The sequence below is a fragment of the Phaethon lepturus genome, unplaced genomic scaffold, assembly GCF_000687285.1.
Source record: "Phaethon lepturus isolate BGI_N335 unplaced genomic scaffold, ASM68728v1 scaffold18012, whole genome shotgun sequence".
Lineage (NCBI taxonomy): Eukaryota > Metazoa > Chordata > Aves > Phaethontiformes > Phaethontidae > Phaethon > Phaethon lepturus.
In genome coordinates this window covers 11,515-27,382 of record NW_010524250.1, presented here as the reverse complement: position 1 = coordinate 27,382, position 15,868 = coordinate 11,515, and the positions used below count along the sequence as shown (strand labels likewise).

The 15,868-nt window shown below is 37.4% G+C and overlaps 1 protein-coding gene across 1 annotated transcript; it reads left to right on the top strand.

Moving 5' to 3' along the window:
* The first annotated feature begins 297 nt into the window (after positions 1–297).
* On the top strand, positions 298–15,560 carry LOC104615330 (WD repeat-containing protein C2orf44 homolog). The gene is made up of 3 exons (XM_010282394.1): positions 298–2,217; positions 10,982–11,102; positions 15,394–15,560. Exons 1-3 carry the CDS (start codon positions 298–300, stop codon positions 15,558–15,560), a joined length of 2,208 nt encoding a protein of 735 aa, XP_010280696.1.
* The last annotated feature ends 308 nt before the right edge of the window (positions 15,561–15,868 follow it).

The window sequence follows — 15,868 nt, the reverse complement described above, 5'->3', positions numbered from 1 at the left end:
AAACGTACAGTAATTGGTTAAACCTTGTTAGCCATCACATGAAGATGATAACTCCTCCCAGGAAAAGACATAGCAAAAGCAGCTTTGACATGGATTTACACTTAGAAGAGCAGCTGCAGGCTTACTGGGAAGGAGTTCACAATATAGGCTCTTGGATTACTAGCAGAAAAAACAGCTTGAGTCTGGAAAGGAAAGGGAAGGAGATACGAGAAAAAAATTTCTTCATCGTGATCTGCAAGTGAATTCCATGGATTCTCTACTTTGGAACAAGTATCAGTAGACAGAAAGCTTTTAAAGATGGAGCTGGGAAAGGCAAAACTGCTGAGAACTGGCCTCAATGCTTTATATCAGGCCATCCACCCCCTGCATGGAATTGCCTGGACAGATGGGAGGCAAGTGATACTGACTGCTTTATACTATCATAACGGAGAGCTAAAGTTTGGAGACTCAAGTGTTGTTGGTCAATTTGAACATGTTCATGGGCTTTACTGGGGCCCATGTTGCTCTACAGACACCCCAGCTCTGCTCGCTGTTCAGCATAAAAAGCACGTTAGCATTTGGCAGCTGTGCTACAGCACTGCAGAGAAGAACAAACCCTTGATTTCTCAGACTTGTGAAGTTGGTGAGCCTTTTCCACTGCTTTCCCAGGGCTGTGTCTGGCATCCAAAGAAGGAGGTCTTGGCTGTGCTTACAAAAAAAGATGCTTCAGTCTTGCATGCTGTTCGTACTGACAATACTAGAGTTAAGGCAGATATCAAAAGCAGTGGGCTTATCCACTGTGCTTGCTGGACTAAGGACGGTAATCGTTTAGTAGTTGCTATAAGCAGTGCCCTGCATTCCTACATATGGGATGATGCTCAAAAAACTCTAAATATCTGCTCTTTTTGCCCAGTCTTTGATGTGGGGGGTTTTATCTGTGCTATAGAAGCCACACTGGATTTCCAAATTGCTGTAGCTACTGAGCTTCCTTTAAATAATATCTGTGGTTTGAATGCGGGCATTGCATTTGATATGCCATCCGGTACTGAAGCTGGTTCTTTAATCTCACAGTCTGCTCTGGTGCTTGGTGATGAGGAATACTCCATGGACCTGCGAAGACAGTCCACAGATTCAGACAGATCAGGTGTTGATTCAGTTGCTTCTTCTTTGTCAGGTCCTGTGGATCTAACCCATATTCTTGCAAACCACTGTCGATCTGATCCCGGTCCTCTTATTACTTTGAAATGCAAAGACTCTGCAGCAACAAATGGTCAAGATTCTTCTCACTTGATCTTGGTGACTTTTGAGAGGAAGGTAACCACCACCAGAAAAGTCACCATCCCAGGTATTCTGGTTCCTGATATAATGGCTTTTGACCTTAGAGCTCAGATTGTGGCAGTAGCCTCTAATACTTCTAACATTGTTTTGGTGTATTCAGTAACGTCTTCTTGCATGCCTCATATTCAACAAATCCAGCTGGAAAAGAATGAAAGACCAAAGGGCCTATGTTTTTTGACGGATAAACTCCTATTGATTCTGATTGGGAAGCAAAAGTTCCCTGAGCCTACTCTCATTCCATCTTCAAGTTCAGACAGGTATGTAATGCGTCTGATGATCAAAGAACTGATGCTGGAAGAAGACTCTTCAGCATTGCCTGAGACTAAGCAGAATATGGTTTATAACTTTGAATCCTCTGTGAATATTCCTGGAAAAAGAAAGTTCTTTGAAAATCTTGCCACAGAAGACCAACCTCAAAGCAGAGAGCTGTTAATACCAAGAAGCACAGTTATTCAATCTCCTAGTGGCAGGAGAAGGCTCATCAAAGAAGTAAAGAGCCCTAGTTATGAGCAGAGCTCTTCATCAAGTGTGAGTGACCTGGATGAAAAAAGGCTTCCAGGTGACCACTCGGTGGCCTTGGAAACATTGGACGCTGAACCTACCAATCGTTCAGTGTCTCTTCTTGGTTTTGGAACACCTACCAGGCTTTCCAGCAGACCAACTTCCCCTAAAGTGCAGTTCAATGTGATCCAAGAAACACCAAGTTCTCCTAAAAACCACAGTTTGACAAGTGAAAGAGGAATGAGTCACATATCTAGAAATTTAGAGAGACTTTGTGGCAGCTTCAATGAGTTACAACTGAATCTTTCTGAAATAACGGACTTCACTAAAAATGGGAGGAGAATACCTTTAGGCTATCCATGTTCACAGGAACCACCTGTCGTTCATATCACTTACCAGGTAACTTTTTTGTCAGCTTAAAAATATTGTGGTAGGACACTGAATTTTTAAACAATCTTGTATTAATTTAGCATTAAATCAAGAGGATGCAGTTTAATTCTTATCAACACATGAGAAATGTAACCTGACTTTGGCATCAAGCTTAATTTAAAATGGTATTATAATTTGTCATTGAAACAATAACTCAGGATGATATGGGTAACTTAGAGGATACTTCACATGGAAGATCCGTGTCTGTTCTTTCTTTGATTATGCACAACTGTCTTAGATACTAGCTGATTTTGTGTGCATCTATCAAAGAGACAGAACAGAGCCAAACAGTTGTTAATGTACAAAAGGTTTATATGTTAGCTTAGTATAGAGCTGAGCCTATAAGCAGGGTGGCACAGTAGCCCATGAAAAACATAGTAAATTCAAACACAAGCTCAAATCCAAAGTTTGAAGATAGTTAGACTCTCATGAAGGCTGAAACAAAGTATTATCCCTGAGATATATGGAAAATTCATGTGGGCATGACATGAAGTTGGCTTATTTCTACTTTAATTTCTCACCAGTAATCTTCACAGAGCCGGACACACTCAATTTGTAAAAAATATTAACACTTCCGATTTTCTGAAAAAAACCCGGTCAATATGTAATTATCATTTCATTAAATAAATAGACAAATGTCAGTTCATCATGTTCCTATCCCACCCTTGTTCTGTCAAAATTGCTACTAGCTTCAATAAGAATTTCAACTAAGAAATGTAGGTTGGGTAGTTATTTCTGGCCATTATTCTTAGTATTATTAGCAGTAATACTAACATACTGATAATATTTTTGTTCGTGCTGATGCTAGTGGTATTTCTGCTAAAACTGGGGTCCCTTTCAGGACGAATTATAATTATATATTGCCAATTATAAATGCGTTCTTATCTACTGCAACATAAGCAGCATTATTTCAAAGTAATACATTACATTGTGATGATGATGAAGCATGTACTTCTCAAACAAATTTGATTTCCTTTTACTTTAAAGGAATACATACAGACATCTAAGTATCCCTCCTTAAATGCTCATTAAAGGAACAGTGACTCAATTCAAACATATTCATTAGTTTTTAGCAATTGTTTATTTGGCATTAAGCAGATTCTAGTATGCTAGGTACTCTGGATAAAAGCAAAGCTTTTGATCTGAATTAGTCAATAATTTAACTTGAATACATCATACAAAATCTGATGAAAAAAGCAACATCTATTTTAAATAATTTAGGATTTTATTTGCCAAGAAGAAAGCCCTTCTGTTCTCCAGCATGTTCAACTTAATTCTTATTTCTTAACATAAATCAACTTATTTATTTAGCAAGAAGCCCTATCTCTTGGATTCGATTGGATTAACCTTTCCAAAGAGAAGTTTTGTTTGCGACACGTAACATTAATCTAAGATCTGAAGTCACTGTGCACGTTTGCTTGCACAAGCAGTTAGAATTAATGATCTTGGTTTTTACTTTGTAAGAAAAAAAAAAAAAATACTGCTTCTGAAATACCGCTAGACTAACTACATTTAGAAAGAAAGACTCTTATTTTTCTGAACGGTTTGGTTTCACATTGAGCCAGCAGAAAGCACCGCGAGTACCACATTATAATGACTCAGAAAAAATGCCACTTAACGTCTTTCCGACACACATAGCTTTTCTGTGTAGGTCTCACAACTAATGCCTTGCATAGTTCAGCCCCTCTTCTGAAATCTAACAGGATCACAGCATGATGCCAAAAAATAATGACAAATAGACTGATGGCAAAAAGGCCTCCAGACAGATGGGGAAATATTTTCTTCATATGCAGCTAATAATTTTCTCAGAAAATAGTTATTTTGATTAGTTTGGATTCAGACATCTGAACCTTGTTCCTCCTTCAGGAGTTGATTAGTGCTCTGTGAGCTCAGAGACCAGCTGGGCTGTGGGTTCCAGCCAGGCTCTGTGTTCACAGTGCAAAAAGTCAGGAAATAGCTTTATTGCTCTATGATATAAATATCAGCCTGTGGAAAACATTCTAAGCTTTAGGAACACTGCAGTCCAGTCAATAATATGGCCATTATCTTTCAGCTTTTTTGCCAAGCGCAAGTCTTCTTAAGTGTTTGTAAAATCCCCAGCACGGCAGAGGTTCAATCTTGACTGAGAAATCTACTGTACTATAAAATAAAATTACCAGTACTGCATAACAATATTTATGCATTAAAAACATAAAAGGAAAGTTTAAAACATAATAGATAAAAATGCAGCAATAATTAAAGGCAATCATGAACACTGTTGTGCAGAAGCATTATAGACATATTTATGTATGTTTCCACTTCTGCTTAGAAAACCATAATATAAAACAGAATGCATATTACTTAATAATTCATAATGTCTGCTCACTAAATAGCCTTCAAAACCTTTGTTTATTCTGTTAGTGCTAACCTACCTGTAACTCCTCTGAAGTCACATTCATGCAGTACTACCAGAATTTATATTCTTTGCAGCCCATAGCCATAAAAGAAAAACATGATCACTCACACTTTGGAAATGTCACTGCACTATCACTTGTGTAATAGCATTCAGCCACCAGAGGTGACTTGATCATTCAACCCTGAAAAGCAAATATTATTGCTCTTTCATCACATACAGACTTGTGATTCAGGATAGTGTGGGAGGGCAGACAGACACAATAAAAGGATATTATTTAAAAAGAAAAAAAAAAAAAGAAGAGATGAGGATCTGTCACAGATTTGTTTCTGTTTCATTTTGCAAAAAGATACTTTTATCATCCTTTTCCTCCAGAAAAGAAACAGCTGCAGAATATTTAAACTAGCCCCATTCAAAAGCTAATTACAATGGAAATAAAGACAATCTGGATTTGAAATTGATGACATTTAGACAAACCTCTCCAGGAGGAGTAAGATTTATCTTAATCTGAAGAATATCTTAAAACTCCTACATTTTGCTCACAAGCAGTATTATGTCAAAAGTGTGTATCACTGAGAGCATATATTGCATAATTAAACAGGAAAGAAATATCTTTTCAGCAATTAGTCACCATGATTTCCTTTTCTTAGCACTCACCAGTAGTTATATACAAATCAATTCGTACTTTTATAGCATCTTCATACAATTTACTAAGGGAAACTTTATTGCTGAGGTCAGCTATAAAATAAACAATTTTTTTTACACAGAGCTGAGAGATGAATAGAAAGGATCCAAATATAAGGCAATAAAGTTTTTCTGATAGAAACACATGAAGTAGAGATAAAGAAGGGGGGTATAAGGGTGGCACAGTAAAACGAGCACAGACCAGGCTGCAATAATCAGCTGTAATAAGACCATGAACCTTTCTGAAATCCAAAGGGCAATTTTGACTTAGGTCGAGCAATAGAAAGAAAGTCATGAAAATGATGGAAGAGGAAGGTGATATGACTGCTCCCTGGAGTAAGAAACTAGCCAGCCATCCTGAAGTTTAGAAGGAAGAGATTTAGGATGACCATAAAAGACAGACCTGCAGTAGTCAAGAGAAGGTGTGATTAATGCATGGATAACATTTTGAGCAAAGGTTGAGGAATTTGTTAAGAACAAATTCTGACAACAGTGTTCTAAAACTGATCAATAGCAGACAAGCAGGGTTTGTAGACACCACAATACCTTTTATTAGACCAGATGATTCGTTTGTTGGATACATTGACGTAAAGAAAAGGAATACGTAATGTTAAAAATGAATCCAAGTTTTCACAGTGTGCAAAGAAAGTAAAGATCTGAGTTAAAAAAACTCCACACTCAAAACGTAAAGATCATGGAAGCACAAGCATGAGGACAAAGGGTATATCTTAGATGACAATACACCCGAAACGTCAGTTGCGGAACTATTCACAGGGAGCCAAGGGTAGAGAAACCCTAGCATCATATCATCTGAAATGCTGATATGCACTATAAATGCAAACCACACTGGGATTTAAGCACCCCTGAGCACCTCAGATCTCTTCCAACGTTAACATTTTACAGACTTATGCTTCTCTGACAGGTTAGTTAGGGTTGCAGTTGGAATGTCTCACATAAGGGCGAGCAAAGATACTAAGATCTCCACCAAAAAAAAATCAGGATCCACCAAAAATCAAACAGGAATCACAGCAACAGTAGAAATCATGACAAGAAATGGGAGCAGTGCAGACTGCCTAACCTAATTAATACTACCTGTGGCAATGCTGCACAAGGCATAATGTGACACAGTACTTTGAATGTCAAAAATCATAGTTCTCATTCCTCTTCAGTGCTCCTCTTTAGCCATCTAAGTCTATTTCCATTGTCTTCTGGGCCAGATCCCCCACGTCTATTTAATTTACTATTTTTTTCTCATCCTACACAATGAATGTGGCAGCAAGGCAGAAGCAAGCTGACTAATGGATATTAAGGTATCAAAACTGAAATTACCACTGAAACACAACACAAAGAGCTGAAATCAAGGGTTTAAGAAAATGAAAACAAAGTCCTAGGCAACTACAGCCTATTCGTCTTACAATGCATAGATGTGACTGACTAACCTGATACCTTTCCATTGTAAAAGGACAGATTATTAACACAAAGAATATGAAGAATATTTAAAATACCTGCAATTCAGTACAGTACTTGAAATCATGCCACAGGGGAAATTATTTGTGCAACAGCAGAGAATAGGGGTTAATAGAAGAAATAGAAGTCGGTTAAGGAATTAGCTGGAAGGAAGGTAGTAAACCGTTATAGTAATATACAGAAAAATGGAAGAAATTTGGTAGGGGTTTTTCTCATGATTGATATTCAGGCTAATCTGAAAGTTTCATTAATGATCTGATGAGATATGCTAATAAAATCTGCGTGTGGCATAAAGTCAGTAGTAGGATAAGAAGTAGTCAATAGAGGATCAGGATAGCGCACCTATAAGTTGATGACCTTAGCATCTAGAATAAAAGATGGATTGAAATGAACTAACATGAAGTGCATAGTGATACATTCCAGGATTAATAGAAGAAATTTCTGCTATAAACTGGAAATTCATTAGTGGAAACAACCAGCGATGACAAAAGTTCACATGTGTTAAGTGACAAGATGATTATGAAACGAAAATGTGGCAAGTTTATGAAAACAACAAAGGCAGTCTGTGGGTACACCAGTGAGGTACCTCCAGTAAGTAGTGCAATATTGGGCAACACAGCCGTGAGGCCTCATCTGGAAAACATTTAACATTTCTAGACATCCATGTGCAAGAAAGACACAGTCAAAATGCAATTTATCACTAACCCAGTGTTAGTAAAAACAACTCTGATTGGTAGCTTATTCTTATTTACCTCACTGTTTCATGAGTCGTTGAATTCAATTTCATTAAGATGATCTTAGCATCCAGGCAAGTGTAGGCAGTGCATTAGGAAATGCAAGATAAATAGTGAAAAAGGTCGAGAGGCAGAAAAAAGACACGTTTATTTATCATGAAGACTTATGGTGTATAACATCTAATCCAGGAACTCTTTTTACCTTTGTAAATAATTTTCTTCCCATATACATTTGCATTCCAAAACATGAGTTTTGAAAGACAGTCTGGCAACGCTGTGATGGGCTGGCTGCAGCCCAGAAGACCTTTATAGGTTATAAAATCTGATCAAGGGGCAGGTTGACACAGATGAACGAAAACAATTCTTGAATTGATGGTTTCTTTCTGTTGGATTTTTGTTGAGGGAGAGTTGGACCTCACATACTACAGGAAGTTGGCTAAAGAAACTTAAATCTGAAAATACCTACTCATGTATGTGCAAGTATATTTGTTTCTTCTGTGATTAATGTATTCTTAGGCTACCAATAAACTTTGGTTTAGGATAAAACAACTAACATTAAGGGCTTTTAATCTGAGAATTGCAAGTCTTCTGGCTTCTACTGGAGATAAATAGTAACACAGCAAAACCAGAGATACATATTTTGGGAAGAGGTGGATTAAATTTAGATTTGACTAGAAAATAGTCTTTGGGTTAAGGCATGAAAATGGGAAGTACTGAGGTGAGTTTTTAGTTGTATTTCTAACTCTGTCACAAATGACTTGCATGACCTTGAGTGAATCTCCACTTCCTGTGTAATGATTTGATCGTCTATAAAAAGGGAATACTAACAGTTACCTACCTCTCAAGAAGGCATGGGTTTAAATCAGTTAATATATGGTATGACATGTGTGAACATATTCCTTAAAGAGACGGTATGTTGTCATCACTTAAAGTAAACATTAAACAGAAAAGTCTAAATAATTAGAAGATTAAAACAGAGAAAGATTCTTGACCTGGCAGAATTTGCCAGCAGACAAAAATAAAATGTAAAGATGATTAAGTTTATCGTTATAAACAGAAGTATATGACAGAGAGACCAGCTAATATGAATGTTCACAAGTGATGAAAAACAAACAACTCTGAAACTTAAGCTAAGCTTTGAGGTCTATACTTGAAACACTGGTTGGGATAAAAACTAGATGCCATGTAGTTTTGTACAGAGAAAAATGTCTTTCAATTCTAATGGCTGTTCCAATAATAACTTGCAAGGCTAAGTAGGAAACATGAAGTCATCCTTAATATACACTTCCATTCAACTGATTTCAAGCCAACAGAGGCAGAGCTAGATTGTTTTCTGATTATTCTTGAGTTGAAGCATACCTGCATGAAAAAATGAACCACTCTAGTCAAGGCAATGCACCTGTCTCATTTACAGTCCACCTCTTTCTATAATTCTTTAAGTGAAGTACAAATTTGAATAAACTCTGCTATTTCAACCTGAGTTCAGAAAAATGAAGTAGTTGTCTGATGCACTAATCCACAATATGCAGCAATGAAAAGCTTTGCACAACTACCTGTAAGGGCAAATAGCATCTTTGCAATGTAAATGCAAAGCACATGCTCACTGCTGAACATTCAGCCCACTGAGTTTTAAGTGTATTTAGGTTCAATAGATTATAGTACTGTATAATTTGAAGAGACCTAAAAAAGACAATGAAGTTCTGTTACATAGCTATAGCTGTAATAAAAAGTTACTATAGCTTTATGACTGAGAAAATGATACTTCTTTGATGCATTCCTTAGGTATTTCTCTATTAATTACACAGCAACAAATTTCTGGCTGTTCTGAATGGGAAAAGAGATGAGAAGATCTCTGAAAGTTGGAAAGTTCACATTTTTAATGGAAAGATATTTTTACAGTTCTTACATCTTCAATCAATCATAACACATAAATAACAATTTATGACAGAGAGGGAAAAAATACTTTTGCAACAGTTGGTAGACATTCTGCTTTACAGAATCCAATGTGGTTGCATGACAGCATATACATACTACGTAGAGAAAAATGAAAGTGATTGGATTCAGAAAGGTTGTTACACAGCAAAAAAAGCACGTGTCCACTGAGAGAGCGACTGAGTCAAAAGACAGCACAATTAGAAATGAAGACAAGTATTAAAAGAGACATTTATTTAGTCAAAGGTTAGATTACTATGCACAGAAAAAGAAGATGCAGCTGTGAATTCATTCAACTGTAGGCTTCATATTAGCAAGAAAGATTCAATGGTATGAGGTAGACACAGACAGGGTAGGACTAGAACAGGAGTTAGGATAGATGACATCTTTTCAACCCATTCTAAAATGTTAACTTGGATTCCTTCTGAATGTACAAAACAGAACAAAACAGGAAATGGGATATATAGACTGTTCATTCAAATAACAAATATGCTAAATCTGGGGGTATTGCAAACATAAGGGATGCCAAAGGAAAAAAAAAACCAAAACATAACACATGGTAACTACACAGGTGGAAAGTACGGAGAGAAAACAACAAAATTAAATTCATAGGACAAAGTATAGAAAGATTATTTAGAAGAAAATGTCCATTTCACATATATTTTACAATGGCATCGAGTCACTGGAAAATTTTTAATGCTAGAGTGACTTTCAGATGATAGCAGATAGGAAAATGTAAATGCAAATATATATCCACTCCATAACCACATTAGCTCAACTATTTTGTGGTCCTTGCACTTTGCAGTAATTGGAATGATGGAACAAAGGTGCTGATTCTCAAGGCCAGCTAAACTTCATGAAGCGCAAATATGCCACCTTTATATTCAAGTGTGTTCTTTTAGTGAATGTCAGAGCAAATTCCAGAGCTGTGAATCCATACATTCCCTCTCTCTCAAAGAAAGTCACAGGACTCTCAAGCTACCTTGTTATGACAGCTTTTCAGAGAGACTGTCTCTATGTCCAGTCTCTCTGCAATTCTCTCTGTGCCAGAACTGAAGTTATTATACTGGGGTGGAATAGCTGACCAATGAGTATCAAAACCACCCACGTGTGCAACTGAAACTGAACAGACTACTCACTTGCTCTGGTAGCATCTTGTACAACTTTATTCCAGGGATGATATATTCTCTTCCACTGAATTGACTCTTCAGGCATAAAGGCCCAATGTACACATGTACGCATGACCCAATATATTATATATATAGGGCTGATGCAGTTTTGAGCTGCATGAGCACACAAAGCAAAATGCAAAGAGGCATATTCCTCTTCACACGGGACTATGAGATTGCACTTAGAATTGCACTGCATGACGGTGTCATCTACAAATTGTAACAAAGGCAGACAAAGAAAAAGCAAAATGACTAAAGAACTGAAAGGAGTAAGAGCAGAGGAATGGTTAAAAGAACTCAGACACAATGTCAAAGCCTTTAACAAGATCTTTTCTTTTACATATATGCATTTGAAGAGAAGTTTTTCAAATGGAGCAGTTACTGAAGAAACAAAAGATGTTCTCCTCTGTGATGGCAAGATCCATTTGAATTTAGTCCAGCAGCTGTTTGATCTGCCAATTATTGAAATGAAACATGGTATGTTCTTTTTATTTCTGGTATTTGGTTTCACCTAAGATTTTTAGCATGAAAGAGGCATTTGTGGTAGAATAGCTACCCCATACCATAGTAAACTGAGATAGCTAACTTTTTTTGTTAAGTATGTGTTTTCCTTTGTTTGAAATACAGCAGAGTGTCTCTTGAAATCACTTAAACGCTAATTGCAGGATTACCCATTACCAGAGTAGTATGTTAGATGCCTCTACAGAGGAAGGCTGAGAAAATAACCAGTACACTGTGTTACCTGCAAACAAATGCTTCCTGAGACCTTCTGGCATTTTGCTTTGCCCGTCTTTACAAGTATGTCCCAGACCCAACAATAGAGAGTAGGTTAGAGAAAAATTTGTTCTCAGAATATTATATATATAAAAATACACACATATATATGTTTCATGTAGCATTTGAGATTATTTTAACATAAGATAAACAATGAAGCTCAATGTTCTAATTTGCCAGGCTCACATTTCTACCACCCACCTCTGATTAACTTGTAAGGACAGAAGCAGCTAGGGAAATCCTAGTCCCAGACTGGTCTCTGAATGACCTTGTTCCTATTTGTTCATGTATGCTACCTTTTCAGCAACATACATACCGTTATTTTTTAGCCATTTCTCTATAAACCTTCTGATGGCTTTTCGCATCACAATCTAAGTATATTATGATCTTACAGTACACAGTAGTTGGCTATAATTATGATCTCCTTGCACAGTTTCCACACTGAGATATCCATAAATCTCTTATCTCTTGTCTTAGCCCCTGACAGGCTGAGACATATTGGCTTAATTGGTATACTCTGTTTTATGAGAAATGAATTCAACTGTTGGTGAAATCAAAAAGAAAAGTAATAATATAAGCTTTAGTTTTCTAAATAATGACAGCTACATACCAGGCTGCTATATAATAGGCTTATTCATGAAAAAGAAACCAGGCTTGGGATGTTAGTGGTGCTGTCACCAAGGACAGTCAGAAAAAGAGAGACATAAAATATGCACCATTCTGCCATTCATATTCTGCTTATCTCCTTGTTGTTGATGAGACCACATGTCATGGTTTAACCCCAGCCGGCAACTCAGCACCACACAGCCGCTTGCTCACTCCCCCATGGTGGACAGGGGAGAGAATTAGAAGAGTAAAAGTGAGAAAACTCATGGCTTGAGATAAAGACAGTTTAATAGGGAAAGCAAAAGTTGTGCAAGCAAGTCAAGCAAAACAAGGAATTCATTCACCATTCCCCATGGGCAGGCAGGAGTTCAGCCATCTCTAGGGAAGCAGGGCTGCATCACGCGTAACGGTTACTTGGGAAGACAAACACCATTACTGCAAACATCCTCTCTCCCTTCTCCCAGCTTTATATACTGGGCATGACATCACACGGTATGGAATACCCCTTTGGCCAGCCTGGGTCAGCTGTCCTGGCTGTGTCCCCTCCCAGCTCCCCGTGAACCCCCAACTGCTCGCTGCAGGCCAGCACGAGAAGCTGGACTGTCCTTGACTTCTTAAGAACAACTGAAAACATCAGAACATTATCAACATTATTTTCATCCCAAATCCAAAACACACCTAACTTCTATGAAGAAAATTAACTCTATCCCAGCTGAAACCAGGACACCACAAGAACGAAGACAAGGGGCTACAAATACAACATAGATCAGGGGAGCTGCCTTTATCCAAGACACACTGGGACATTTCAGTTTTCCCCTGGCTTACAGCAGTTTCTGAGAGTTGTTCCAGAAAATAAAGATGTGCAGGTTTCATATTTTTGTCAACAATCTCTCTTGACTGTACAGTGCAGTGGAGGTATATATGAAAAAACTCCACTTGCTGTAGAGGCCTGGGCTATTTCCCAGCAGGCTTCTGCCCTTGCATGGGATGGAGGATGCCATTTTTAAGCTGCACTTCCAGTTCCTGATTTTGGAAACAAATGCCCATATTGAAAAAAGTGGTTTAGAATTCAGTATGAAAATAATAAATAATGGGCCTGAGAAAACTGATTTCCAGCTCTACAGAACAGTTGAATATTTAATATTTAATTAGAATGCCACTCCTTAATTTCATGCATTAGATTTCTGAGATATCAAAAAGACAATGTTTCAGAATCATCCTAATATGTCCCACCTTCAGTTCAACGTGGTGCTCAGCTTTTCTGAAATTGAGTCTGTTTGTTGACAGCAAAAAGAACAACTGAAACAGGAATCTTTCTAAAACTCACCAAATCTTGTAAAATTATCAGGTTTGGGGCAGAAGTAGTTATGTAGATCTTTATTCAGTTCTGACCAGCACAGGTTTATATTCCTAAACCTTTCCTTTGCCACAAGGCATGAATACTAAATGTGATGTTTAAAAATATCACTCCCATCTTCTAATACTGTGTAATTAAAGTGGATGTAATGAAGAGCGTGCTTGTATTGCAATGACAGCCTATCATTCTTTACTATGAATAAACTCTTAAACTGCAAAATATTGGAAAAAAGAAGTTTACAACTGTAGGCCAAATTCATACCCACAGCAAGGCTATTAAGATCATCAGAGTTATATGAGCAATGAACTTGGCGTCGTCATATGCACTTTAAGCCCAGGACTACCATTACCCGTACTAAATATAGCCTGTCATGTCGTGCCCTGGTATTAACACACAGAAGTTTCTCTTTTTGGTGTGTCATCATTGTGATAATTATGCATAGCAAAAGGGTATTACGTTTTGCCCAAGGTTTTTCCACCATTGAAATATTTTGTGGGATATGCTTCAAAGCAAGTGTTACCAACGACACAGAGAATTTCAGACATTTCAATGGATGAACAGAAAAAGTCACAAGAATGGGACGAAAGAGTATGCTTTATCAGTTTGACCAACAATGTAACTATTGATTCAGACAGCAGAATTTCCACTTGCAGGCCCATTGCTTATGGAATCTGAAGTCTGCCCAGCATGAGAAAGAAAGCATTAGGAGTAGAAGATTAAAGATTCATGGCGTTGAATGACAATCTTCTTATGATGTAACAGGTGATACGACAACATGCAATAGTGTAGCAGCCTGGAAAAGTGCTGTGTTAATAGTATAAGGAGGGAAGATTTGCCTTGCCCAGGAACATGCTTTGGTATGACTGACAAAAATTACACATGGTTCTTCTGGATTTTCTACACTTCCTTTTTTCACAATCCTTTTCAAAATACGGTTTTACCTCCCAAAATTAAAAATTTCAACAACAGAACATAACATGGCTTTCTTTACCTCAGATCCCAGCTAATACCCCTGCTCAGTAATGACAGGATCATATGCTCTAAGAAAAACGTGTGATGCAAGGGCTCCCACAATGTGTTTCAGTTGCCACAGACTTTTAAAAATTTTTCATAAAATGTCAAACTGAAAAAAAGAGGAATAGAGAATTCACTATTTTCTATAAGAACTGCAATATCCAGTCCAAAAGGAAACAGATTAATCACTAGAAAAAAAAAAAGGTACATATAGCTTCATTGTCAAAGGAAAATAAAAAACAAAGTGGGAGCAGGTTTATTTTCTGCTTCTATGGAACACAGAAAGTGAACCTGAATGGTTTTGATGTCTTGTTTTTTAATCTTGCCCCCCCCCCCCCCAAAAAAAAAAGGATTAAAAATGTCATTCAGACTTTGTTCATTCTCTTCTTTATGGTAAGATTCAATAATAAAAGAACGAGAACATATATTACATCAGTTTTTGTAAATAATCTTTTCTAAATCATGGTATCTCTTGTATATCATCTTCAAGGTGTAAATTCCATTTGCTATCTGAATTTGAAAACATACTGAACAATCTTGGCTTGATAGTAAAAGAGATGGAAACACCTACTTCCTTCTAGAACAAATACAGCACAATCATTTTCTCTGCCAACTTTTTCAGTTGTTACGATCTCTTCATCATTTGGGTAGAGCAAATGAGCAAAAAGGATAAGCAGAAGTAGACGTCACTAGAACGGAAGTCAGCATGGAAAGGCTGTCTGAGTTTTCAGAAAATGGAGAGCTAGTAAAGATGCACCTTGGTTTTCAACTTAACTTAAATAAGAGACAAAATGCCTCAAACCTTTCAAGACCTTTCATTTAGCTGCCCTTCACATTTACACAAAGGTGTGTTTAGCATGGATTGTCAGACCTTAATGTCATTAGCGTAATAAGGCTTTAGTGCACAAAAAGAATGCCTGCTCTGCTCGCATGCTGGCTGACTTTTTAAAACGTGCTTGTACATTTTACGTAACCAAAGCAGTACACTCATTTTCTTTTTTTGCTTAATTTTTGTAGGCTCTTCTTGGATTGTGCTCACTGCAGACAAGGATGGCTTTGTGCCATTAACATTCAAAGCAACACAAGAGATAATCATAAGGGATGGAACCGACAGTTCAGAAGTCTGTGGAGGTCACGCCTACAAAAAAAGCATTTCAATGAGACCACCAAGCAGAGTGACATAATTTCTTAACAAAGAACACTAATGAACTTCTTTTCTAATACAATACAGAGACATTCTGCAGTGTCAGAAACTGAGTGACTAGAAAGCTGTCTTCACTACTTTCAATGTATTTTAACTGTAAAATCTGTGGCATGGTTACACTATAGCTAAATCCTAGGGTTGGCTGGACCCTTATGATTTCTTCTGAAGGATCAGACCTAGACTGAAGTTTACCACAGCTGTTATTAATGGCTGCCAGTGGACTGCAGCAGAGAGACTAGCCTCTACTTTTAATTGTGGTCGGGATGTTCCTGGAGAAACAATATTATG